Source organism: Mesoplodon mirus, assembly GCF_964341445.2.
Source record: "Mesoplodon mirus genome assembly, chromosome: 7".
Taxonomy (NCBI): Eukaryota; Metazoa; Chordata; class Mammalia; order Artiodactyla; family Ziphiidae; genus Mesoplodon; species Mesoplodon mirus.
In genome coordinates, this window is record NC_138983.1 from 86,231,693 (window position 1) to 86,259,483 (window position 27,791).

The window sequence follows — 27,791 nt, forward strand, 5'->3', positions numbered from 1 at the left end:
GTTATTCTCACCCCTTAAAAGGATACAACCCATTTCCAGGATCATGATTTACCTTTTTTTTTTTTTTCATGTTTTTTTAAAGCTAATATTGTGTGTCCTTACGTTATGGGGCACCTTGGATCCTTTATGGAAACATGTGAACATATATTAAAAATAAAAAAGTAAAATGTGGCCCTACAGCCACAGCGGGATTTCATTGCCCTGAGAGAGGAGTTGGGGCGCATCAGTGACTTCCACGAAGCCTATACTTTCAAACAGGCTCCGGGCCAGCCAGTTTCCGGCTTAAGCAAGGAGAATGTTCCAGCGGTAACCAACAAGGAGAACCTGGCGACGCCGGTCTCGACTCCATTCCTGGAGCCGACCCTGGGGAGCGACGGCTCTGCGGTCACTTTCGGGAAAACCCAAGAGGATCCCAAACCATTTTGCGTGGGCAGTGCCCCACCGAGTGTGGACGTCACCCCCACCTACACCAAAGACGGAGCTGACGAGGCAGGATCAACCGATGGCAAAGTTCTGAAACCAAAGCCATCTAAGCTGGCAAAGAGAATCGCAAACTCCGCTGGTTACGTGGGTGCCCGGTTCAAGTGTGTCGCTACCGGACTGTACGCAGACTCCAGTCAGCTCGGCCGGGAGCAGCGGGCATTGCAGGTGAGCCCCCCTCACCCGAATTTCAGGAGCCTGACCAGTTGTCAGGTTTTTTTAATGTGTGAAGAGGAGGGGGCCGGGGGTATGATAGGGCAGGACACCGGGCTGATTTGGTTAATGAAGCTTAGGATAATTTAAATGTTTGAAATGTGTCCAGTAAGGGGACGTAAGTGGATACTTGAAGTTATTCTGTAGATTTTAAGCGAACTCCACTCGAATGCTGATAACGGAAGTTTTAATTATTGCGAAGGATGTCTAAAAGACTGCGTGACGTTTACCTATCAGTCGCTTTGATTTCTCTGCCGTTACTGTACGTTAACAAATATACCTAAAAGCGCTGCTCAGAATGCCTCACGTGATACTTGGTGGAGGTGTGTAGCGGCCGCATGTCTGTGAGATTCGTGCAATTTTGTTTTTCCACCAAAAAAACAAACAAACAAAAAAAACCAAAAACACAAACCTTGCTTAAAGGGATAGAGTATGTATTTAACTTGCTAGTGAATGATAGATGTTGTATAGGAATTTCCTTAAGGTATTTTACTTTTAATTAAAAGACAAATAAAGCCAAATTGTTTTGCAATGTTAAGAAAAAAATTGGTTCATGCTTATAAAAATGGATGAAGTTATCTAAATGATCCATTGAGTGCCCATTTTAATTACATAGATGGAAGGATTACAAGAGGACAGTATTTTATGTCTACCCGCTGCTTACTGTGAGGTCAGTTCTTCAAATTTTTATTACTAGAATCTTCCATAAACCTTTTGAGTTAAATTTCATTTCCAAATATACAAAGGGAAGTTTGTGGGCCATGGTCGTCTTTATTCATTGTGCATTTGTTTTCTTTTCTGTTGTGTTTTTGTTTCGCTTTCTTTGCGTTGTATTTTTGTTTTGTTTTATTTACCTTCGAAAGAGAATGTCTGTCTGTATGCCACAGTGTATGTATGGCTATACATACACACCACATATATCTCTACATACATACGGCTTTACGAATAAAGAGTGTGTGACTAGTTACACATAGACACTCTTACGTTTTTATCGTTCAATTTTAAAATATCTCAGTTGTATCATAAATTGTGGTTGGTTTTGGGCAAACTTTTCTTTGCAGATACTTTCCTTTAAGGTAAGGGCAGTGAAATAGCTTTGGTGGTAAGGTGTGTCTTTTTTCCATCTCCGTTCTCTTTGTAGCGTGCAGTGATGCGCTTCTCAGAGTTGGAGATGAAAGAGCGAGAAGGTGGCCACCCGACGACCAAAGACTCCGAGGTGCGCAAATTCAGCCCCGCTGACTGGGAAAGGCTGAAAGGAAGTCAGGACAAAAAGCCAAAGTCGGTCGCCCTGGAGGAGGCCATTGCCGACCAGAACGACAGTGAGAGATGTAAGTGAACCCAGGCGGCTCGCGTGTGGTACCACGTCGGTGGGAACGGGGCGGTTCCTCCCCCAGTGCCGAGGGAGGTGAGAGGAAACAATACGCTTCCGACGGCCCAGCGTCTGGGTGCTGGCTGTTCGGAGAACGGGCTGCTCTGGCCACCCTTCCCAGCTGTGGATTGCAAGGCTGGTTGTCCTTTTGAGCGTTGCGGCATCCAGGAGTGAAGCACCTATGAAATGTTGTTTCCTGGCACGCATCTCCTTTTTCCGGAGCAATGCTAGTCCTGTAGTTAGTAATAGTCTGATACAGTAGAGCAGAGGAATGGCGGTGCAAGACCTCCAGCATAGCAGGTATGTGTTCTGTTTTGTAGCAGGTACGGATACGGGTTTTTGGTAGCAGTGGAATGACACTTGCAGCCAGAGCCAGACCCTCCAGAGTGACAGTCTCCTATGGGAGGGAGTGGAGAGTACTCGGATTCTCCCTCCAAAGGCAGAGGTTTCGTTCAAATGAGATGAGGGCTGATGAAGGCACCAGAAAGATGAGCATAATTATTTTCTGTGGCAGGCTTGTTTGCAGTCATTAGGAGTTGACAGCACGCTCCAAGGGCGTGGGATCAACGAGGGCGTTCTTCCTACCAGACGGGGTGTATTCTGTTTTGGAGGCCAAATTGGAGAGAAAGCTAGTGTTTGCCTCGAGTCACACTCTGCGGTCCCATCAGCTGCTCCCCCACTGGGGTTGACTTCGGGCTTTGCCCTCGAGACTTCCTGGGCTAATGAGATGTGTTGGCAGCAAGTGGAGGTCTTTCTCCCGCTTTCTTCAGTGTGCATGCTTGTGGCCTGTGGCCTGTGGCCTGCAGCCTGCTCCGGACCCCAGAAACCACACCGGTGATGGTGAGTGAGGGCACCTAGGTGAACGTCGAGGACAGGGTGGGCGTGAAATCCTCCTGAGACGGGACAGTTGGGGGTGGTGGGCACGTTTGGGAGGCCCAGGCCCTTGGACCCAGTCGTAGGGTCGGCGTTCGCCCGCATGCTTAGGTCGTGGGTGCCTGATGCAGTTCGGGAAAATTGTGGTCAGCCGCAGCGTGTGCTTCTCTGTGCTGCTTGGAGCACTGCCCTGCCCCAGCTCATCTTTGGGGTCAGACAAAGGCCTGTGGCCAGGGTTCTGGGTAAGCCACACCGGGACCGGTTTGTCCTACGTGGCTCCCGTAGAAGGGGATTTCTGGGGCTAGTCAGTGGTGGCCTTACCCGAGGGATGGGGCTCTTGATGTGCCTGGAGTAGACGATTCCGAGCTCCTCCCCCTCGGGATTGGAATGAAAAACGGAGGGTCCAGGCCACCCTGGAGTGAAGCAGCAAGAAGGCCTCCCTCCTTGCCTGTGCTCACAGCTGACACGCAGCCCTTACTCTCCTGAGTGGCCTCATAACTCAGCTCTTGGGGAAGTTTCTCAGAGAGACGTGGTAAAAGTGGGCAAGGCCAAGTTCACGGGGATGCACTTTTCTGAGGAGGGGACCTGCCTGTTCTGGGTGGACGGTGAGGGAGGCTGGAGGAAGGGAGCGGGCAGTTAACCGGCCTCGAGTCTTCTCGCCCTTTTCTCCAGCAACGTGGCCAAACCCAGGGTGGCCGCTGCCCTTCATGTCTCAGTGGCCTCACCCGCCCTTCTTCCCAGAGACGTTTGTGTGCGTCCTTCCCAGTCTTTCCTGCTGAGCTTGGAGACGAGAACTCGGTGTGGCTGATGGGGAGCAGGGCCTGAGCCCCAGATGATTCCGAAAGCCCCCTCCCCCCACCGCCTGCCTCCAATCTCAGACCGACCGACGGGTCTCTTCCTGGAGCACCCGGGACATGGCCCAGTGAGCCATGAATCGCCACCATGGGAGGGCAGGAGAAGGGTTGGGGAAGGTGAGGGGCTCCGTTTGAAAGATTGGGGCAATGGAGGTGGGTTCCCCACCCACCCTCTGTCTTGTAGAGACGTGGGGTTTGTAACTAGCTGGTCAGGAAAGGTCACCTGAAGGGGCCACTGTTCTTACCACGGCCTCCACATCCAAGGCACAGCAGGTGTTCATTCCATTCAGCTGGATATGAACGGGCCTTCTTGTTCTTGGGCCATCATGTCTTGAGCTGATACGGGCTCAGGTCCTTCTCATGGGTGTCGGTGTGGCCGAGAGCCGAGCTGTGAGCACATGGGAGCTGGGGCGGGGATTTGGGGCGGGCAGGGGTCCCAGAGAGGGTCCAGGATGCCTTCAAGATGCCTTCCCCCTTCTGAGGCAGCCCCTACCCATGGAGGGACCAGGAGCTTCCAAGGTGGTGGGTGCTGTTTGCGTGGCCCTGGTTGTCCTGGTGCGGGTGCATCTTGTTGCTAGGGGCTTGTTTAAAAAAGAAATTAACTTGAAAACACAGTGGCCGAGACACTCATTTATTCTTTATGATCACATGGGTGGCTGAGTGAAATTTTTATTTTGGAAGTTCACCAAATGAGTTTGGAGGTTCCTCAGACTTGGAAGTTCATCACTAGGAACCCTCAGTGGCATTTGAAGATGGGGTGGGGCAAGGAGGCATTGGTCCCTTCCTTCTCAAACTTGGAGTAACCATCTCCCTTGCCAACCACTTGGCTGGGACAGGCCTAGGACCTGCTCAGTGGCAGTGCCTGGCCAGGAGCTGGAGGAAGCCTCAGTCGAGGGGCTTCATGAAACTTCTTTGCTCAGGGAACTTCTCTTCCAGCTGAGCACCTGCACGTGTGTAAACTCCTTTGGAACAGAGGCCCCTGCACCCCTTGTGTAGCGGGTGTAACTTTGAACAAGGTTAGCCCTGACTGGAGGTGCTATAGTTAAGCTACAGAGAAGGGGATTTTAATCCTGGGGAGCCTTCCAGCGACTCAGAACCCTCTCACCTTGTTTAGGCCTCACTGGGCATGGCTCAACCGTGGTGAGGGTGCTTTGCTGCCACAGTGACTTGTAAATGTTGCTGTGGTGATGCTTCTGTGAGGTGATGCTATGGTACAACCATAATGCATTTGGGATATATGTGCTGTGAGTCATAGGACCATGCTGCAGGGACCACGTTCACATCTTGCTTAGACTGGGTGACCAAGGGCACATGGCTTCCCACTTTTAGAAGGGCCAAAAGTAGCAATGATGGCAAAGCCTGATGGTTAGGATCCCCGTGTATCTATTTATCTCCCCATCTCCTTTGCCCTCAAGGGTCATCCTCCTGTGGGTCGTGGTTAGAACAGTCTTTGAGAAGCTCCAAGTGACACGGAGCCTCTACCCCATAGCTGGTGGCCATGGGCATCTTGGGCAGTCGGGGTGGGTGTCCTTCAGGGTTATTAGTGGCCTGGGTAAGGTCACACTAGCGTAAGGTCTTGGGGGGCCTTAGCTGAGGGGAATTGAGATCTTTGCCCTAAAAGGCTCCGGGGTTGGGGGAAGGGTGGATGGACCTAGTTTGGAAAAAGAAACTTTCAAATTGGACATGGGGGTTCTTAAGGTAGCCCTTCCATTCCTCCATGGATGCCCTCCCACGGAGCTTTTAGGGAAGGCTGATTGGACCAGATTGGACCCGAGAAGTCCAATGGTGTAACCAGCAGGGCTCACCTCTTAAAATTTCCTACATTTCAGGCCTGAGATTCAGGCTGGTCTGAAAGTCTTGGCATCTTTTGGTTAAAGGGATTTTTCCAGCCTTTCTCTGTGCTGAGCCCGGCCCGTGATTATGAAGCCCACCCCTGGAGGGAGGCTAGCAGTAACATTCCCACTTTACAAGTGAGGGGGGCCGAGTTGTAAAGTGGCGCCATTCCTGCCCGAGTGTTTAAGAGGGTCACAGAGCAGCCGGAGTGAGAGTTGCAGCACGCCGTCTTCACCGGGCCTGCGGTAGCCTGGGCTGCATCACCCGTAAGCACAGGCCAGGAGTTTGGGGCAGGAGACCCTCGCGGTTGGGGTGATTCCACCATTCCGGCAAGAGTAGATGGGGATCTGCCCCACCTTGGGATACCCTTGGAGAAAAGCTAAGTGTGTTCCACCATTGAGAACACAGGTCAGGCTAGCCCAGGCCAGGGTGAGGTTCATCCCCACAACTGGCTGCCATTAAATGCTGGGAATGCCCCCAAGAGAGGCTGATCAGGGGACCAGCCGGCTGGGCAGAAGAGGGAGTGATACTTGAAGTGGTCTAGGGAGAGGAGGAGAAACGCGAGCAGCATGTGAGGGGTGTGTCCATGATTTCATCTAGAAAAACGGGCTGTGGGAGCTTAGCTCAGGTGTTAACGAAATACCAAACTCATACACCCACCCCCACCCCCGGCCGGTGATGGACACAGGGTCATCTTCGGGGAACTCTTTAACAGCACAGTGATCATTATGGAATTCTTTGTGTGTTAGAAACAATGTGACTAGCAAAGCAGTTGAACTGTTTCTTTGGCTAGAGCAAAAGTGAGGAGTGATGTTAGGCTGGGCTGATTGGAGGAAAAGCCCCAAGTGGATGCTAGATTGAGCAGAGGGGGCAGGAGCAAGCAGTTCAGCCCTGCCCGCCGCACCCCCCCCACCCCACCCCCATGAAGGGGGTTGGAGTCTTGTCTTTGAAATGTCCTTAGATGCTTGTTGCCTGGGAAGGAAGGCGTGGAGACGTGCCAGGTGGGTGACTGGTGTCACTGAGGGCCTTCTTCCTAGACAGGAAATAGGAGCAGCCCCTCGATGGCAGTGAAATGCTTTTCCCCCCACGGGTGTGGAAAGAGGACAGACGGACTTGTAGCAATCTGGTTGAGTTCTTTGAAATTGCCCTTGACCCTTGTGTGTGCACCAGGAAGCCTTTCCTTTCCCTTTGCCAGGCTCCTCTTGCCTTGGTCTCCCCAGCTTCCCAGCCTCCCAGCATTCTTTCCCTACCCTTTTTCTTCACCCTCGCCCCTGCTGACCCAAGTGAACATTGGTGCTATGTCTGTGTAGATGGCAGTTGGGGGCTATTTGGTCTCTTGATGACATCAGCCTTTTTTGTTGACTAGCAGCTGTTTCCATAGTCATTTGTAGCTCTGCCCTGATTGGTTGGATCTTACTGTGAGGTCACTCACCCCCCTTTAAAAGTAAGCCACCTTGGAGAGTTAAGCAGTTAGGGAGTGATCTCACATGCCTATAGACGTATGGTGTAGATGCCTTACATTGACCCTTGAAGGATGGATTGTGAGTGGACTACGCGCCTCATTTTCTGCTTTCTTTGCTGGTTGTGTTCAGCTGTCCTTCCTTCGGGACGTCTTTCTGAGGGTTTTGTGCTTCCGGCGTGTGAGGCCCCTGGTCTCCAAAGGGGGGCGGTCTGTTGGTAGCAGATTGCCTTGGGCATGGGGGTCCTGCCTGCTCCTGGTGACCTTTGTTCCCTCCTTTCCGGGTTGTCTCCCCTCCCCTAGGGGAGTGTTATGATGGAAGCAAACCTGACCGCTTTGAAGCCCCAGAAGACAGTGATCTTCCTGAGGACATGGACACGGGGCCCCCCAGAGAGTCCCCCGCCGACCAGGCGGCCCCGGACGTGTCACGCAGCCCCACCCTCCGGCTGAACAGAAAGCGCAAGGTGTCTGGCGATAGGAACCACACTGAGACCACTGGGCTCCCAGAGGACTCTCTGCTGAAAGCCAAGCGGAGACGGGTCTCCACAGGTGAGCTTGGTTTGGCTTCGGGCCCGCAGGGCACCCTACGGAAGTCCTGGAGCGGAGCAGTGGAAAGTTCCAGTCCCACCCTGGAGCCCTGGGGGGAGCCACTCACACCTTCCCCACCCCCCACCCCCCCAAAGCCAGGTGCAGGGGCTGGAGCCCAAAGGTGGCCAAAGGCAAATAGGCCCCCTCCCGAGACTTGGTGACAAGTTCCAGCCAACACAGTGACCACACCCGTCCCCTCCCCCACCCCTGTTAGTGATGTGTAAGACAGTTTGTTCCCCACCCCCACCCCTGCCCCGGGGGGCTTCTTCATTAATTTGTAGTTACTTCTCCATTAGCTGACTGGCCTGAGAGGGAAATGACAAACAGTTCCTCTAACCACTTAGAAGAGCCACATTATAGTGAGCTGACCAACCTGAGGTGTGCATTGAATTAACAGGGCTCCATCCCAGAAAGCAGCGCCGCTTGCTGCACCTTAGAGAACGGGGGGAGCAGAGAGCAAACCTGGCCGGCAGGGCAGGAAGGAAGTGACCCAGGCGGTTCAGCCTGCGGTCACCCCCCAGGGCAATAGCATCTCCGAAGAGAAACCTGGCAGGAAAAGGGCAGAGGCCAAAAGCAACAGCAGCTGGTTGGAGGAGTCCCTTAAATGCAGTGACAATGAACAAGGTACGCACGGGGCGGGGGGCGCTCCTGGAGGGTGGATCACTCGCCCTCTGTGGGAAACGGCCCTGGAGGGGACCTGAGCGCCATCCAAGTTGACAAGAGTAGCGTGTGGCGAGCGGGGAGTTTTCTTCATGAGGTCCTTTCAGCCTGCACACTTCCTTATGGAATGGACAGTGAGGCGGGAGCTCGACTTCCTGGGCTGCTCCTCATCACCCAGCCCGCGGCTGGGCAGGAAGGGAAGTCTTGGGTGACCCCGGGCGCTTGTCAGTGCCCTCATTCCAGCCTCAGGCTGTCCCCAGTCGCCCTGTCCCGAGCACCCAGGCCCCCCACGGGTGGGGACGGGAGCGCACGAAGGGCTGGCTTCTGCCCTCTCTTGCGGCCCTTTGAAGCGACTTGCCATTTGGCGTTTCGTGGGTTAGCCTATTTGCCGGTTGAATGTGGGATGATTAAAATATTAGTGCTTTGAAAACATAATTGGTATATCTTTAAAAACTGAAGCTGCTCCAACGATCAGTGCTAACAATGGGCTTTTCTTTCCTCACCGGCTACAACTGTGTAATGCCCGCTGCTTCTCCCCCTGACAGATGTGCTGTGCACGGACGGAGAAATGGATCGGCAGCCTTCGCCCCTGCCGCAGAAATACACCGACAACAGCGAGAAACCATCCGGGAAGCGACCGTGCAAAACCAAGCATTTGATCCCTCAGGAGCCCAGGCGGGGCTTGCCGCTGCCAGGGGACTCCTACGTGGACAATGCGGATGGCAAGGTACCTCTTGCCCCTGGCTCTCCCCCGCTCCCCGGGCCTGTGCAGGCACATCCCGCCTGCTTACTTCTCTGCTTCTGGGGACAAAGCTTTCCTTTTCCTGTAGCCCTCCCCACAAAACGTCCCTGCCCCTTCCTAGGGGACCTGTCTCCTGGGTGGTGGTGAAGTTTCCAGCTAGTAAAAATGCAACCCCTTCCTCGCGCCCCGCCTCCCCCAGACAGAGAGGAGGAAAAGTGCTTTCCTCCACTCAGGTTTGTAACTCAGGGAGGAGGCGAACCAGGCGGGTGTTGGAAGGACAGCCTGAAATGTGTGCGCTGCCTGGTTTCGTGATAGGTGACCGTCCGGAGATTTTGAAAGCGGCCTGAGCCCAGTTCCGACTATGATCTTTCGCCAGCCAAGCAGGACCAGAAGCCCTTGGACCGTTTGCAGCAATTGTTACCAGCTTCCCAGGCCTCGCAGCTGACATGCTCAAGCTCCCCTCCAGAGACCACCCAGTCCCGCCCGATGCCACCGGAAGCGCGGAGACTTATTGTCAATAAGAACGCAGGCGAGACCCTCCTACAGCAGGCCTCCCGGCTTGGCTACGAGGTGAGCATCCTTGTGGGTGCCCCGGATCAGGATCCGCCGGCTGCTGCTCCTTGGGTGGGGGACACACTGGCTGGGGATGGGGGGCGGGTCTCAGAGCCCAGCCCCCTCCACGTGGCGGGCTGGGCTGGGTGTTCCAGCAGGGTGTTTGCGTTGGCCCCGCTCACACTGCGGGCTCTTTGGTGGCTTGTTCAGTCGTGGTGTGAAAAGAAAGGCAGGCCTCTCTGATGTTGCGTTCCCGTTCAGGCAGGTAGGCTGCTTCGGCGAGTCTGGCTCACTTATCTCTGATATAAAATCTGACCTAACCCAGGGCTTGGCGACCAGGGGAATTTTAATGAGCCTTTTGGATTCTGAATAGCAAGAAGGAGAGTAGTTATTAGCTCTACTAACTTGTGCTGTTTGGGGCAGAGTGATGCCCCTGTGGGGTAGCGGGTGGGACGTGTCTGTGCAGAGTAGGGGTGGGAGTGGGGCAGACCTGAGCAGTCTCTTTCTGAGAGGGCACGGGAGCCGAGGGCTGATGGGCGGGGAGCAGGGGTTGAGCCTTGCACAGAACTCCCTGTCCACACTGCTGTATCCCAACCCAGCACGGCTGATGACAGTGACAGCCTCTATTGCTAGAGCAACATAGAAAGAGAGCTGGTATCTGCCTAAGCCCGTGTGATCTGTAGTAACTCCTTTCACCCTGTTAACATCTTCACTTGGGAGTAACGAGTACTAGCCCACTCTCGGATGAGGAAACTGAGCCTCAGAGGGGTTAGCTGATCCCCGTACAGGTAGCAATCCAGCAGTGCTCCACAGCCCACCACGCTCCTCAGCAAGACTGGCTCACACTGGAATTGCCCTTTTTACAGTTCAAAACCTCTGTGAGACAGATGCCTCTCCATGCCCTGTGCAGTTCCCCCACCATACTTGTCAGTAGCAATTGTGATGCAATAGCCCACAGGGCAAAGGCATTTTTCTGTGCTGGCATCAGCCCTCTGGGAGTTGAATGGTGACAGTAAAACGCGGTTCAGCAGGCTGAGCGTGGAGGTGTGGCTGAGCACTGGGGTGGCAGGACCCAGGCTGGCCCGGAGCCCTGGCGCCCACACCCTCAGCCAGCTCTGTGCCCCTGTCCCCCGTCTCCCGTCGTGTCCCCCCACGCCGGTCCATAGTGCCGTGAGCCCTTGGAAGTGTGCCTGCCTTGGCCCTAAGGCCTGACTGTGGGTGGGAAGTTGGAAGCACTAGGGCTATGCTTAGTTTGGGGGTGTTTTGTTGTTGTTGTGGGTTGAATGTGCTCTTGTGTATATCTACACGTCTCTTGGAGACCTCTCCATTAGCTAGAGAGCACTTTGTGGTAGTTAGCGCAGTTACTTGCAGGTGAAGTCCAAGGAGCACCCAGTTGGTTTCCCAAGAGCTGAGAGCGGGCGCCTAGGAGGACAGAGCAGATGTTGCACATAGTGTTGAGCTAGACCCCCCGTGGTTGAGAAAATAGTCTCCTTGCTTCCAGCAAACGCTGGAGGTGGGGGGAGACCCCTAACCCCAACTTTTGGGCTAGGGTTGAGAAAGTAGACTCCCGCTTCCAGCAAATGCTGGAGATGGGGGTGGCGGGGTGCTGCTGCACCCGCCGTGGAGGGCGGGGCTCCGAGCCCCACCTGTGAACTTGGCATCATTTCCAGCAGCCTCCCTTTGGGACCAGAGACGTCAAAAGACCCTCGTTGGTCCTCTAAGACAGTTTCCATTTTGGTTTGGTGGCTCTGAGGCCTGGACCAAGGGGCACTTGATCCATACTTTTTTAGGCTACCTGGCCTTTGATTGCACAGGAAGCCTTGGGAATGTTTACGGTGGGATTTGTTTTTTTCTTCAAATGTAAATTTCAATATGTAGATTCCACAGATCACCAGTGTTGATGCTGAACATTGTGACAAGTAGATGAACGCTTTCAACTTTGAATCCAACTTTCTGGGATTTCTCTGGGCAGAATTTTAAATGTTGGGCTGATGGCCCAGTTGGGAGATGTGGCAGCTTCAACCTTTTAAAATTGAAGGACAGTTTGCTTAAGCAGATAAGGGTGTGGTTTGGGAGGGTTTTCCTGAAGTTTTGTCTTTAGCATTCTTGGTTATTTTCTTCTGCTTAGCCAAAGATACCATGTGCAGTACAAAGGCTGTCTGAGCTTTATGTCATTATAATGTGGTTCTGGAAGTTTAGAAACACACTCTGGCTTCAGATCCGCGTTAAATAGATCACTTGCGTGGCCAAAGACCTCAAACCTTTCCCTCCTGGGAAAAAGGCTTCTATTTCTTAGGCTAAAACGCCAGTGTGCAACCACATGCTTGTGCCTTTAGCGGTGATGGTTAAATTTTCTATGAATTGAATAAGTCATGTTTTTTAAAAAGTTAATGAGGCATCTAATTAACTAACAACGTCGGGCTTATGGCCTTTATGGTTACATTTTGCGGGTAATGGCATTCGGCTTATAGCCGCTGAACAGAGAGCTGTCCGACAAAAGCAGTTTGACTTTGCTTGGGAATGGCTGGGCTGCCCTTCGGACACTCCCGTTTATTTCTAGCGGAGAAAATAAACCAAGGAATGTGTTGCGTCGACAGACTCGCCCCGCCTCTTCACTGTCAGTTAGAGAAAGTGTTGGTGGCGACGGTTGCCATCCATTTAGAGGCCATCACCCTCTTAGCTAGGAGAGTGTAGTTAGCCCACTTGACCCCCAACAGAGAAGGCCTGTGGGATGCTCGTCACAGCTGGATTGCATCCCTCTAACTGGGGCCCTCTTGGGCCTTTTGAATCTTCCCAGCTGACCAGGTACCAAAGACCTGAGTTATAGGTCTAGTACTTCATGTTAATTGAACTTGGGGTTTAATATCTCTGGGCCTCAGTTTCCAAGTGTTGAATGAGGATAGTACTACCTTCCTTTCCTGCTATCTCCTGGGTTCCTGTGGGTGACAGAAGACGTCCTCATCTGGGGAAATGAGAAGCACTGTGTAAATAGTGGGATCAACGTGGTTGAGTTAGGACAGCCCGTGGCAAAAAGTCTGACCTGGCCGTGGGGCTACTGCTGCCTTTGCTGCCATCTTCCAGGAGAAGAGAGTTGACTTACCCACCAGCTTGGACGGCCTTTCATTTCTAGGTACCCTTGAATCTGCCCTAGTAGTGATGAAGGTTTCCAGGCGAAGGCCATGATTGTCACAGCAAATAAACCCTGGGTTGAGTAAATTGATGTGTGCACAGCAGTTGGTGGCCTTCAGAACTGATCCCAGAGCCACGTGACAGGGCCTCTCCCTGGCTGGGGCACACAACTCATTAGCTTGCAGCCGTCCACTCAAGTCTGGCTAGTGAGGGCCTGCTAAAAGCGCAGCAGCTTCATGCGGTATCCTGGATACCAGGGCTCGGGGCAGGTGGCCTGGGAGCCCAGAGGATTGTGGGCTTTCTGGCAGGTTGGGATGTAAACGGAGAAACGCATTCGTGGGCGTGCCTTTTGTCTTCCTCCTCTTGTTTTGGAAGGGAGCTGCTGCAGTGACCTGAAGTAACAGGGCACTGATGGCCAGGTTTACCAGCATGCCCCATTGGGTTCACGTGGTAAGCAAATGGAACATTCTAGTTCTCTCCCAAGTGAGTGGTCACCTTTGATTGGCGTGTCCTCCAAAGGGCATAAAAGGTTTTACAGAACCCATCTCGCACTTATGGGCGGCTAGAATGACCCCCGTTTTAGGTTTAACAGATGAGTTACCTGAGAGATGTCACAAGGAGGCCTGTTCTGACCCCATCCCATCCCCCCTTACCAGCAGACCATGTGTTGGGCCACATGCATGTTCTGCCTACTCCCAGCTCTCAGAACCTGACAGCTCTCTGCTGGGCACAACTTACCCAGTATAAACAGTATAACGTGTTTTCTGGTGGCAAACGCTTTCGATGTGTCTGAAAACGTTCTTAAGGTAATAAAACATTGAATAAATTCCTGCTCTGCTTACTGGGAGTGGTTCATATTAATATTTTAACAAGCCAAAGAAATAAGGTTAATAACAGTGATTCTAATGCACAGTGTTGACACAGAACATCTCTGGGGGGGGTGGGTTGTGAACGTTTTATTTGATTCTTGAAATGTGGAGGTTGCAGCCTGTGGTGTATCAGGTTCCTGTCATTAACTTGAGTAAATATGAGAATATTAAGACTGATTCTGCCCCGAGAGGGTGGAGTGAGGCAAAATAGAGGGTGGGGTTATTGGAGGCATTTTGGGTCATTCCTCGAGAATGGAGGGAGAGAGCTTCTCTTTAACTCTACTTAACGTACAGACAAGAGCATCTGAGGCCCAGGTTCTGATTTGGGGTCTTAACAAGGGGCGCGAGGATGTAGCTGACCTGCATGTCCCTGCTTCTCTAAGCTGGGGAATGTTCTCTGGCTGATTTAAGCTCTCTTTAAGTGTTGGTCATCCATACTTTGATCTAAACTTGTGTTATCGTCCACTGCCACTGACCGAACAGACCCATCAAGTGAGAATGGTCTGTGCTTGGCAATGTGTCATCTAAGATGTTAGCAGCCGTGACACCTCTGTACTGGTCACGTCGGCCCCTGGGCTGAGGGCTCTCATCGTTATCCGAATGCGTCCTCTCAGCAGCCCTGTGGAAGCTTGGAGAAGTTCAAGGGTAACTTGTCCGTGGCCAGGCCACTGGTGCAGCAGAGCCTTAGACAACACTGTCTGCATCTCCAAGCCCTTGTCACGCACTCTCGCCCCCCAGCAGGATGCCTGCCGCCTGCCCGCGCCATGGTGGGCTTTTGGCCCCAAGGATGTATGCCTTTGAAAGTGGGCACCGCCAAGCTATGGGGAGGTCACCCTTACAAGGTTCACTGTATGGTGGTCTGATGGTATCTCCTCTCCTCTCCTCTCCTCTCCCCGTAGGAAGTGGTCTTGTACTGCCTGGAGAACAAGATTTGTGATGTGAACCACCACGACAACGCGGGTTACTGTGCCCTGCACGAGGCTTGTGCAAGAGGTTGGCTCAACATCGTACGACACCTCCTTGAATATGGCGCCGATGTCAACTGCAGTGCCCAGGATGGAACCGGGTCAGTGGCGGTCTTGCGCTCTTGGCCTGGCCCTGCTGGGGCATAGGCAGTGGTTCTCAGGGTGTGCGGGGAACCCCAGAAGGAAAGATGGAGAGTGAGTGCCATGTAAGCACACTGATGGCGGAGTCCTCTAGAATGGAACCGGACAGATCTTTCTGGCAAATTTACATAGAACTTTAAAAGTCTGTGACGCTCTTATGGACAGAAGTCCCTGAAAATGTTGAGCCTGCATGAATAATCAGGGGTGTTCTCTTTTAAGACCCTGGACTCTTCACCAGCGTCTGTTGAATCTCAATCTTGAACATATATGTGAGTTGAAAGTTGCAGGAGTACAGACAGGTCCAGTGGCAACTGGCTTGATAGGACCTGCCGTGTCCACCCACATCCCCGGGCCTGGCCCCCACTCTGTCCTTGACCTCGGTTTATTGGCCAGAGGCCCAGGTCTGAGTCAGCCCAAGCATCTTCCCGGTTGTACCTGGGATGCCACCACGAGGCAGGGCACTGGGGCTTTCCTGACAGTCATAAAATGAGCAAAACCGTAAGGTATTTGGTGGTTCGTGGTTTCCAAATAGCATCCTTTCTGGATGGGACTGCGGACAGTGTTCCTGACCCCAGCGGACACGGGCAGGAGGACTCTGTATCCTCCTGAGAACTCGCCCTGCCTGTCGACTGCTTCTGGGCGAGAGGGTTGATCACTCATCTCCAAGTTGGTTTCAGGAGAGGTTCCACTTTGCCCCTAGTTTCTTTTACAAACTGCACTTTTTGGGTTTTGTTTGTAATGGTGTAACAATGGCTTCTCGTATCTGCTTCCTTGATGCTGGGGTTCTTCCCCCCACCCCGCCGTACGTTACCTTCTTACTGTCTGTCACTATTTAAGTTCATTGGAAACGTTTTCATCGTGGCCTGAGTTCCTCCTTGGGCCATGCATTAAGAGAGATTTGCATTGAAGAATTAGGCCTGAGATGGTCCCTTCACCTGTCCCGTAAAGGGTTATGTGTTGAAATAACAGAGTAATTTGTCGCAGCGACCATAAACTCACCTCCTCAGTGAAATAGCGCGCCTACGAGCCTTGGCCACACACGCTCGATTTTGCCCCGTGTCCTTAGAAGCAAGCGTCTCGTGCACAGGTGTAATCCCCCGCACCTCTCCTAGGCCTCTCCACGATGCTGTCAAGAATGATCATCTCGAAATTGTCCGCTTGCTCCTCTCCTACGGTGCTGATCCTACCCTGGCTACGTACTCAGGTAGAACCATCAAGAAAGTGAGCCACAGCGAACTTCTGGAGAAGTTCTTAACAGGTACGGCAGAGGTCAAGACACGGTCTTGTTCAAGCATCTAGACGGTGACTTCACAGCCTTTCACCTGGGTTCCCCCTACCCCCACCCCCCGTTTACTCTAAGTGACCCTTTACTGGGAAAAGCGGCCCAACGTTAGTCTGTCAAAGAAGAGATACATACTTTGAGTTTTGCGAGGTGGGGGGCTGGAAAACTCTTAGCTAGCCAGGCTAGCTTTTGTTTGGCAGGCTGGGGCGGTGAGGCGGGCAGTCCCTCAGGAAGGCGGGTGGACGCGTGGGGAGGTTTCAGTCAGATACCTGGAGGCATGTGCAGTGGGACTTATCAGGAGGTGACACCAGCCCCAGCGTGAGATGTTCCCGAACTCCAGCAGCATTTGCCTCTTACCAGCAGGCGTTATCTTGTCCTTGTTTCTGTTTCTCTCTCTCTCTCTCCCCCTCTCTCTGCAGACTGTTTAAATAACCTGCAGGCTCCTGACGACGGTAACCCCGGTTGCTCTTCGGAGTTCTCTGGCAGCTGTGTGTGTGGTGAGCAGCCTTGTTCGTTTCAGTTGGGCTTGTGGGGGTGGGGGTGGGGGTGGTGCTGTGAGCAGGACTTGCTTGGGAAAGAATTTTTCCAGGGTCCTTTTTGGCGAACAGCTGGAATCTTGCTCCAGCTTACTGACCTCTCTCTTGTTTGCCCCCCCGGTTAGAACCAGATGATGAAAGTGGTTACGATGTTTTAGCAAATCCCCCAGGACCGGAGGACCAGGATGACAGCAACGAGGCCTATGGTGACCTATTGGAATCTGAATTTTCCGAAGACCCCCTTTTGCCGTGTTATAACGTCCAGGTGTCCGTCGCTCAGGGGTGAGCGTGGCCAGCGTGTGGTCGAGAGCCAGCCCAGCTGCTCTGTGGGGTGGCAGGAGTTAGAAATCCCCTTCAGCAGATGAGGGTGGCTGGGTTGGGGGGTGAGTGAATTCCTCACCAAGTGTCCACCGACCTCACATAATGCAGTGGAACTTTTCCAGAAAAGTTTGGGGTGTGGGAGGGTTCCCCAGCCAACTGCCCTCATTGGAACACACCCCTAGAGCCCAAAGGACACGGGAGTCAGCGACTGCAATTGCACAGTTTCAGTAAACTCTTGGGGAAGGGATCCTCCCCAAACGGCTACCATAGGGGCCTTCCAAGGCGCGTGAGGTCCACGGGACGATACTGATGTGTACCCTCTTCTCGTATAAGATTAGAGAAAGCCGTATGTGGCACCTGGGATCTTATGTGTCTTCAGATTTGCTTAGATCGAGTCTTGTCCCCACGGTCGGGCCACTGTGCCCCATGACCAACCCTTCGGAGTGAACACATCAGGAGACCTTTCTCTGCTGTGTGTTGACCCTGGTGCTTAAGGAGTAGCATCCCCCTTGGACTCTGAGGCTGGGAACGTGTCTGCCTTTGTGGTGACATTCTATTTGGGATAGAGATCATAAAGCATGGCAGGGTATCAGGAAGGATTTTACCACCTCCCTTCTCGAAAAAGCCTCACTCCCGGCAGCAGTGAGGGGCGGCTTGGAGGTGTGGGAAAGGAAAGGAAAGCCAGGTGACCTCGAGTGTTTCTCATGCTCTCTCCGTGAGGGCCGGAGGAGAGGAGAGGTCAAAGAGGTGTTTGCCATCTCCATTGGGTTGGCATACAGACTGGTTTTCCCCAGTGACTAGAACGGGGTACACTTACTTGGAGAGGGGTGACCTGAGTTGTGGCCAGAGCCAAGGCAGCACTGGGGTGGCCTGCAACGAGGCTCGTTCAGGGGCGCTGCTCCTGCTTTTGTCTAAGTTGGCTGATCCGCCCTAGGTGGTCTCTTAACACATGCACATGAGTCCAGAGTTCCCCCGCTAGAAGTAGATCTTCCGGGCTTCCCTGGTGGCACAGTGGTTAAGAATCCGCCTGCCAGTGCAGGGGACACAGGTTCGAGCCCTGGTCGGGGAAGATCCCACATGCCACGGAGCAACTAAGCCCGTGCGCAGCAACAGGCCCAACGCAGCCAAAAATAAATAAATAAATAAAATTAAAAAAAAAAAAAGAAGAAGTAGATCTTCTAAGGACAGTGAGAAGTGGGGTGGGGGTGGGGTAATCAAAGTGGAAGTAGCAGGCCCTTTCACCGCCAGGAGACGGGTAGTTCATAGTTGGGAGCGCCTCTAATTTTGCCGGAAACTCAAACCACTGTCCTTTCTCTGGTGTAGGCCTCATAACTGGCTGTTGCTCTCAGACCTGCTCAAGAAACTGCAAATGTCCTCCTGCATATTCCGCTGCAATTTCCCAAATGTGGAAATTGTCACCATCGCGGAGGCCGAGATCTACCGGCAAGTGTCAGCAAGTCTCTTATTCTCTTGCCCCAAGGACCTAGAGTCCTTTAATCCAGAAAGTAAGGAGCTCTTAGATCTGGTGGAGTTCATGAACGAGCTTCAGACTCTGCTGGGCTCATCCGTGGAGTGGATCCTCCCCAGAGACCTGGACTCAGACGACGACTGGTGAGCTCGCCGGGGCCCGCCGTGTACAGTGTGTCATGGTGTTAATCCTTGTGCATATGTGTCCTAATACGACTATTTCTGTAAAGAAAGGACACTATGAGACACGACTCCAGTCGGAAGGACTTCAAAACATGTTTTTTTCTTTTTAAAATTTGAAGTCAGTTTTTATGAAGTTGTTAATAAAGTTTCTTTACTTTTCAATGTACACATGCTTTGGAATATGTTTGATTTTACTCGGAACAATTGTTTCTTTTCTTTTTTAAGGAGAAAAAAAAAAGGCAAAGGAGCTCCACACTTTGACTTAATTTCATACAAAGCTCCGACGACAGAGGCCATAACTGTTGAGAGTTGCTTTTGGGGCAAATTAAACCAGTAAAATTTTAAACTCTTCCTCCATATTAAAGGGATTGAATAAATTGGCCACTTTGGTGCACCTGTGTCCTGCGAATTGTCCAGTTGGAGATGGAGGTTTAGAAAGTGAGTTTCAGTCTTGTTTAAGTCTCTTCCCATCAGACTGGTCTCGTGATTTCCTACACACCATGTTACTTCCTGTCTACCTTTCCTTGGTGTTGTTCATGCCTGGATTGTCTCCTGTACCTGCTCAAACCTTGGTCCATTCTCATTTGTACCATGGAAGTTTGTCATGCTGGATACTGTCAGAACTAATTTTACTTAAGTTTGCGTTAAAGTGCAAAGCACACGTTTTGTATATTTTCTGTTTTTTGTGTTTGTCTATATTTTATGGTTTCGCTTCAAGAAATATTATGGGAAGGGAAATAGCAAGATGTAAAGAGCAAAAAAGTCATCATTCTCTTTCAATTGTTAGAACATCTATCTGCAATCATAATTATGATGCACTGTGGTATGTGTTAAAATAGGAAATACATGTAACGTCCCGTAGGAGCAGCAAACTCAGTGGTGTTGGTGAGGATGTGTCATGGAAGTAATCACAAAGCAGGTGACTGTTGGTTGGGGTCCTGAAACATTAGTGTGCCTTCCCTGTGTCCAGTAGTGGTCTGGAGGGGTCAGGAAGCCTGCCTTTGAATTTCAGGGAACAGAGGGTTTGAGGTCCTCTCTCTTCCATTGCTCTAGTACACTGCACAGCAGCAGTATACTGGGTTTATAGTTGACGTTGAAATCGCTGATTGATCATTAAGATTGGGACGTATCTTTGGAAATGAAAATAGGAAGAATCGTATGCTTTTTCTTTTTTTTCTTTTTTTTCCTATATCTGAAAAGGTATGTAGTACTTTGCTGAGTGGTTGGGAATAACGTTTGCAGTATTCAGTGTATTCAGTTTTAGTATCTAAATAGAATTAAACTCTTGCTGTAAACTGGAATAGCGCTTTGTTACTGACAAGTTTTAGAATGCATCTGTTCGTCAATTACCTGTTTGGGAAGATTGTAGTTAATGATTTTGAGAATGTGGCTATAAACCTCCAACTGACTCAAGAAAAGCAAATAAGTCAAGATTGACAAATGTATAGGCTCTTCATCTTATTGTGTGTGGGGGTTTTTTTTTTTTTTTTCCTTTTAGTTATTTGTCAAGGTATAAAGAATTCTATCACACTTAAGACAAGTTAAGTAAACTTCACGGGGTGTGTTCTGACATGGCATGGAGCAGATCCCATGGCCTAGATCTTAAAGGTGATTTTATGTTTAAACTTTCATGAAAACATATGTGATTGAAACACATTAATATATTGATACAGAGGGCAGTTAATTTTTGTCTTTTGTGTGTGTGTGTGTGGTACTGTTGTGGCCTCTCCCGTTGCGGAGCACAGGCTCTGGACGCGCAGGCTCAGCGGCCATGGCTCACGGGCCTAGCCGCTCTGCGGCATGTGGGATCTTCCCAGCCCGGGGCACAAACCCACGTCCCCTGCATTGGCAGGTGGACTCTCAACCACTGCGCCACCAGGAAGGCCCTAATTTTTGTCTTTTAATACATGTGAGCGCAGCTTTCATTTTGCTGAAAGAATATGACCAGTTTTCAGTTTGGGATTCTACCATTTAGTAAAGATAGTCCACTTAATTTTAGAAATAAGAGACTTAATATATAATACCTAATAATACTTTTATGTATTTTTTTTACTGAAAACATTTATTGTAATACTGTGAAGAAACTATGCCATTCTAGTCTTCAAGACTTAAATGAATCAAGTGTTTATTAGCTGTTGTAGTTTTTAAACTAATAAAAGTCAGTACATCAGCAATTTGTAAATACAGTTTTTAAAATAATGCCTTAACAACTTTACAGTGGTTATAATGACTGTATTTAGGCCTAAAGTTAGTTAATAATTTGACATGAAGGCTTTTTAATAGTTTGATGGTGCAGATCAGGGATAGGTAAACTCTGGCTGGTGGGCCAGATCCAGCCCGTCGCCTGGCTTTGTAAAGGAAGTGTTTCTGGAACATAGTCGCACCCATTGTTTACATGGTAGTTGTGGCTCCTTTCACCCCACACCAGTGGGGCAGAGTAGTTGCAACAGAAACTGTATAGCCCACAAATCTGGAAATGTTTAAATTTAGATTTTAAAAATTGAAAAATTCTTTGAGCCTGTACAGGGCAAGTCCATTGACCCCTGAGGTAGAAAACAGTCAGGAACTTGGGTGCGGAAGCCAAATGGCCTAGGTTCAAATCTCCTTTCTCCCATTTCTTTTTTTTTTTTTTTTTTTTTGAAATTTACAATCAACCATTTTTAAGTATGCAGTTCAGGGACATTAAGTACATGCATAGTGTTGTGCTACCATCACCACCAGCCATCCACAGACTCTTTTAATCATGCAAAACTCTGTACCAATTAAACAGTAATTCTCCATTTCTCCCCCTTTCCCAGCACCTGACAACTACCATTCTTTTTGTCTCTATGAATTTAACTACTCTAGATACCTCATATAATTGGAATCATACAATATTTGTTCTTTTGTGACTGGCTTATTTCTCTTTACATAATGTCCTCAAGGTTCATCCATGTTGTATCATGTGACACAATATCTTTACTTTTTAAGGCTGAATAATGTTCCATTGTATGTGTATACCACATTTTGTTTATCCATTCATCTGTTGATGGACACTTGGGTTGCTTTTGCATTTTGGCTATTGTGAATAATGCTGCCATGAGCATGACTGTGCAAATATCTCTTCGAGAGCCTGCTTCCAGTTCTGGTAGAAGTGATCTGTCAGCCACTTTTGGTAGAAGGATGGCCCACTGTAGACACCAGGAAAATTTTTTCGACCACAGCCATATCCGTAACTGGTAATTCCCATTACAAAATATCGTTTACGTTCTGGTAAGTAGCACATGAATGGTCCACCACTATCACCCCTGCAAGTATCAAAAACTCCATCTTCATCACCTGCACAAAATGAAGTGTAAGGAATTATATCCCCATAGCTCTTGTCAGAATTACAAAAACTTCGAGAAATATAGTGCACTTCTGCTTCGTGTAATTTTTTTGTAATATTACCTTCTTCTTTTGTTCTTCCCCATCCACTTATAAAACACTTCGTGTTTCGGTTCAGTCTTTGGAAAACACCAAAAGGTAGACAGATAGGCTGAATATAATCATTATATCTCACTGCTTTCTTTAAATGAAAAAGCGCAATATCATTTTCATAAGATTCCACATCGAAGTCTGGATGGATAATGATCGCTTTAACTTTCATCATCTTGGAGTGTGGCTGACGCCCATCTATGTTATTAGTTCCAATCACAGCTCTCCACATTACAGGATCTCTATTTTTCATCAACCTTATTTCTCTTTTCAGTTGGGGGTCATCTGTCTTAGTTGTCTGAGATGTAAGGGTTACGGGAGATGTCATCACCACGGTTTGTGGTAGCGAAGTAGCTGAAGGTGTGGTACGGATCTGATATGTCTGCATATCTCCTGATGCAGTTTGTACAACCACCTGGTTGCTGGGCACAAGTATTTGCTGTCCATCAGAGGTCTGTGCATACTGGAGAATTGTTGTACCTTGTTGAGTACTGCCTGAATTTGTCATGGTTAATGTCTGAAGCCCCTGTACTCCATCTGTGCCTGGACTGGCCAGCTGTAAGGCTCCATTTGGGGCAATGGCAATGTACTGTCCGGTGCTAGTCTGATAGATGGGAGTTGGAACAGACATAGAAGTGACAGCAGAAACTCCAGGATTTTCTCCGTCTCCTTTGCTGCCCCGTGTATCTTCAGAAGATAGGTCTTTCAAAATTTTTCTGTAAGATGGGCGCCGTGCTAGGATCCCGTGGGTTTTCTGTGAGGAGCCTATGCTGTCAGATGAGTCCTGAGACTCTTCACTTTCTGATAAAGATGATACCGTTTGCACGTGTGGTGGGTGAATTACAGAAGACTGAGCTGTCTGGATGACCCCCTGAACCTGTACTTGCTCTCCAGGAAGAGGTACAATTGTCACTGGCGCAGATCCTCTTAATGACATCTGTTGAGGAATATGAGAAATATGAGCTCCCTGAACTGTTGAACCAGACTGAGGTGCTGTCTCTGAAGCGTTATTCTTGTGAGAATCTTCCATAATCAACTGCGGTTCCTTTTTGCTTCAGGAGCTCTGTCCCCACTGCTCCCACACGTGTTTTCGGAGGCCAGCACCTGCTCGGGGTGTCAGGAGACCGCTCGGTGTGGGGCAGTTTTCTTCGGTTGGGGCATCGCACTCAGCCCTTACTTGCTGTGGCCTAGAGGTGTCGTCCTCTCCGGCCTTGATCCACGCCTGACCTGCCCGCCTCTTGTAGACAGAGTGAATTCCTTTCTCCCATTTCATAGCTAGTGACCATGGGCAAATCACTTAACCTCTATGCCTCATTATGAGGTTTAAATGCACTTATTTGTATAAATAGTGCCTGGCACATACTAAGCACTGTGTAAGTGATTGCTGTTGTTTCTGCTTGGAGCTTTAATAAGTTATTGTTAATAGAAAAATGACACTAATGATTTTCCTTTTAGAGTAACAAAGGCACTTTGAGTCTTTTACTTTTTCAGGAATGTAATAAGACTTTTTTCATTGACAGTCAGTGTTCCCTGTTACCAAAATTTACTTTATGAACATAAAGAATTGAATGTCTTCAAGACAGTACTTTTGCTTAAATGTCAAACCATTATTTTCCCAAGGCACATCAAACTGGCTCTGCATAGTCCAGGCCTCTAAAGCTTGTGTGCACACCCAAGGTAGCATGTGAGATACATTTTGTAAATATAGTTTTTTAAATAATGCTTGAGACTTCCCTGGCGGTCCAGCAGTTAACACTATGTGCTCCCAATGTAGGGGGCTTGGGTTCGATCCCTGCTCAAGGAACTAGATCCCACGTGCCTGCCATAACTAAGAGCCCACATGCCACAACTAAAAGATCCGGCATGCTGCAACTAAAGACCCGGCACAGCCAAACAAACAAACAAATAAATAAATACATAAATCTTTATAAAAAAATAAATAAAATAAAATAATGCCTTAGGAGTTAGGAAAAGAAAATATGAGAACATTTTTACCTTTGTATTATTTTTAAAAATCTGTGTAGTTTATCATGTACATAAATTCTATGTATGGAACTTTGTGTATATAATTTGTTAATAAATAAGATGCATATTAAAAAGTTTTCTTATGGTTTGCCCAGTGAGGTGTTTGGAGGCCATTGGAGGACAGGATGATGAAATATAGGGCCTCAGCAAAGATAGGATTTAGAACCAATTCCCTGACTTAGAAGATAAGGAAAATAATTCATAGACTGTAATTGAGTTGTCCAACTTTACATAAGTGTTCAGAAACAGGAAATGCAGTGGCTAGAATCTAATCACTGACCGAGCAGAATCTGGGTCACTGGACTCGTAAACCAGAAGTGACTGTTGAATTTCTCAGGTTGATGCTCCTGGCATATATGCTTGATCTGTGTGTGTGTGTAAATCTCTGACAGAATAAGCCATACTCAGGCACACCCTGTTTCCTTATTCAAGCATCTTAATTTCATCCCATTAAATCTTTGAAGTATCAGACTACCAGAAGGCATGAAGAAACCTGGGCTGAGAGTCTTCATTCCAGGAGACGTGATCTTGACTGCATGACTGGTTTGAGGCGCATCACTCTGAACTGCAACATGCTCATTGGTGACCTGGGTGCAAGTGCTTTGGCAGAATCTCTTAGTGAGGATTTATGGCTTAGAGGGAAATTCTAAAATTGAAAATATTGAATTTTTAATATGAAATATGCTTAGCTTTTGGCATGATACTATTGTGATAGGATTTTTTAAAGCCTCATTGTACTGATAGCTTTTATTTTGCTTTTAAACTTTCTCTAAGAGTTGCATATATCCTTTATAGAAAATACAGAGTAACAAGAGAACAATTACCTATAATTTTAATACCCAGATATAATCACTGTTCATTTTGACGTATATACTTTCAGTCTTTTTTTTTCTACAAATATATATGTACACTTAGGGATTACAAAAATAGAATTGTAGTATACCTGCTATTTCATATTCCTGCTTTTTTCACTTAATGATGTATCATGTAGTATTGTGTCGTATTGATGTCCCATAGTTTAATCGATTCTTTGCAATTCTATTTAGACAGTTTGCTTTTCCCTGTCAGAAACAATGTGAATACGTTGTATATACATCTCTGTGTCCATCGGGATTACTTCTGTAAAATAAGGTACTACAAGTGGAATGACTAAGTGTGACCTATTTTTAAGACATTTGATACACATGGCCAAATTACCACCCAGAAAGGCTATGCCAATTTGTAGTCCACCCCAACAGTAGATGCGAAGCCTGCCTCTCACAAACACTGGCCTGTAGCACTTGTAAAAAAATGTAAAACTACAAAAATGAGTACCTCTCCATTTTCTATGCAAGTGGGATTACTCCAAATTTTATAACTTTTTTCAATTAATTTAGTATGAGCATTTTAGCAAGTCAGTAAATTTGCATCTCCTGCATCATTTTTTGTGATTGTTCAGTATTCCATTATATGAATATGCCACAGTGCACATAGCTTATCCATTCTTGTATATAAGCTTTGCCCAGTTTTTCAGTTACAAATAGTACTCTGATATATATCCTTACCTATATCTCTGACTATTTCTTTTGGTTAAATTCTTAGAAAGAGAGTTGTTGGATCCAAAGGGTATAGACATTATTTAAAGGCTTTTCTTACAGAATCTTGGCTTCATCTGATAGGAGAATAACCACATTGTGTTTTATTTTGTATTCATTTGATTGACTGGTGAGGTTTACTGGCTGTTTGTATTAATTTGGCTATTTGGTTAATTATACCCTGTGTCCATTCTTCTGTAGTGAGAGCTTGTAAGGGTTGTATCATATCCTGTCAGATCCGTATGTCTGACTTGCTATTTCTGTGTGTCATGGGGGTGTTGAAAGACTCCAGTTATTTTAATGTGATGGTCCACACAACACTTAAACAAAAGACTCATGATAGTTTCCTTTCATGTAATATTTTTTAATACCCGTGCTTTAGTGATGATCCCTTTGGTTTAAATGAGTAGGTTGTTCAGCCCCAGAACTACTAGAATTCATGATCCGTTTTTCTGGTTTTTGTCTGACCTTTTACTGCGAGGGTTCTTGACCATCATACTTTCATGATAGGTTTTTAGTATGTATTCTGTATTCACACATTGTTGAAAGTTTTTATTATTTGTATCCTCTTAGACTTGTCTTTTTTTCCTCTAAAACTAACAGTTATTACATTTCTTCTATTTTGTTTTCCCCTTTGAACTAGTTTCAAGTGTGATTTGGAGCTGAAGATCATGATCAGAAGAATGCAGTGCATTTCTGAGCTCCACCAGGTTTTGCTTGTGAGGTTTACACGCCCCTGCCGCCCTTGCTAATTATGAACTGAGATTCATTTTGTGATGCTTTTTGCTCATAGGTTATATACAGTTATTCTTCAGTTCTGTAATTGTAAAATATGTTGTCTGATTTATTGTTACTAAAGCCAGGGTTATCATTGCACATCCAAGAAGAGGTTTTTAAATTGGATTATGCATTATGTGTGTGCGTATATGTTTCTGTTTTTTTCCATAGCCAAAATTACAAACCTGCCATGACTTGTCTTGTGCAGGACTCTTCCACACGTGAGAAAATGAGAGTTTTCTATATGTTAAATCTGTAGAGTTAGCAAGTGACCTTTTGTCTTTCATCGAAAAGCACTTGACCTGCAGCAGTGCGGCCTCACCAGTGAAGGAGCAAAGGCTTTCCTAAAGGCCCTTGAAACCAACAGAACTCTGCTCGTTCTGGATATAAGAAAAAATCTGCTTGTTGGTATGTGGTCACTTTTTTTAAATTGATAAACACATAGCAAAACAAAAAATTTGTTCAGGTATTGACAGTTTTTTAAAACTTAATGTGTTTAACTTTCCTCATCATATACAGTGGGCCCTTGAACAACGTGGGCTTAGGGGTGTCGACCCCTACGCAGTTGAAGATCTGGGTATAAGTTTATAGTCAGTGGTTCCACATGTGTGGATTCAACCAACCTTGGATCATGTAGGACGATAGTACATATGTATTGAAAACTATGCGTGTGTCAGTGGACCCGTGAGGTTCAAACCCATGTTGTTCAAGCTTCAACTGTACTTTTCTAGTGTTGCACTTCCCTTATGTTTTTAGCAGCTAAGGTACTAATTAAAGTGAATTATACTTGTCAATTTTTCTTATCTCTACTCTGAATAGAGGTGAACCTAGATACTAAGCCTGCTTCCACCAAGAGCATTCTTTCTTTCCTGTGCAACCTCTGAATTCTTGCCAGGAGTACTTTATTCATTTGTCAGATTCACAAGTAATTTTGTAATCATCTTCTGTGTGCCAGAGACGGGTTTAGGGACTAGGGATAAAGCAGTGAACGAGACAGACAAAAGTCTTGCCCTCATGGAGCTTACATTCTAGTGAAGGAGATCAGATAGAAATGAGTAAATAGATAAGTCATATAATTTTAGAGAGTAGGAAGTGCAAAACTATCTTAATGTAAGGAGAGTGAGGGAGAGCAGGTAGGACTCCATTGGATAGGTTTGTTAGGGGACAGCTTCACTGGAGAAGTGGCATTTGAACGGAGACCTGAATGAAGAGAGGAGCAAGCCATGGAAGATGTGGAGTAAGCACATTCCAGGACAAGGAGGCAATGAGTATGTAGGCATGTAGGTGGGTGGAGTATTTAAGGAAAAGCAAGGAGACCAATCTGGGCAGAGTACCGAGTGAAGAAGAGTGTGGTATGACATGAGGTCAAGGAGCTAGCCAGGGGTCTGCTCTTGTAAAGTCTTGAAGGCCAGAGTAAAGATGTGGATTATTCTAAATGAGTAG

General features: G+C 48.3%; 2 protein-coding genes across 2 annotated transcripts; one reads left to right on the forward strand and one right to left on the reverse strand.

Annotated features, from left to right (window-relative positions):
* Positions 1–165: 165 nt before the first annotated feature.
* On the forward strand, positions 166–18,630 carry LOC309808846 (BCL-6 corepressor-like; the record flags this gene model as incomplete). The annotated part of the gene is given in 12 exon segments (XM_082629418.1): positions 166–648; positions 1,310–1,363; positions 1,835–2,021; positions 7,385–7,630; positions 8,875–9,056; positions 9,387–9,404; positions 9,408–9,641; positions 14,521–14,687; positions 15,840–15,985; positions 16,429–16,506; positions 16,671–16,827; positions 18,190–18,630. Coding segments are annotated over 12 exon segments (2,244 nt in total), but the record flags the coding sequence as incomplete, so codon positions are not given.
* Positions 18,631–21,574: 2,944 nt separating this feature from the next.
* Positions 21,575–23,659, reverse strand: LOC309808847 (uncharacterized protein; the record flags this gene model as incomplete). The annotated part of the gene is made up of 1 exon (XM_082629419.1): positions 21,575–23,659. Exon 1 carries the CDS (start codon positions 23,000–23,002, stop codon positions 21,575–21,577), a length of 1,428 nt encoding a protein of 475 aa, XP_082485545.1. The 5' UTR covers positions 23,003–23,659.
* Positions 23,660–27,791: the final 4,132 nt, after the last annotated feature.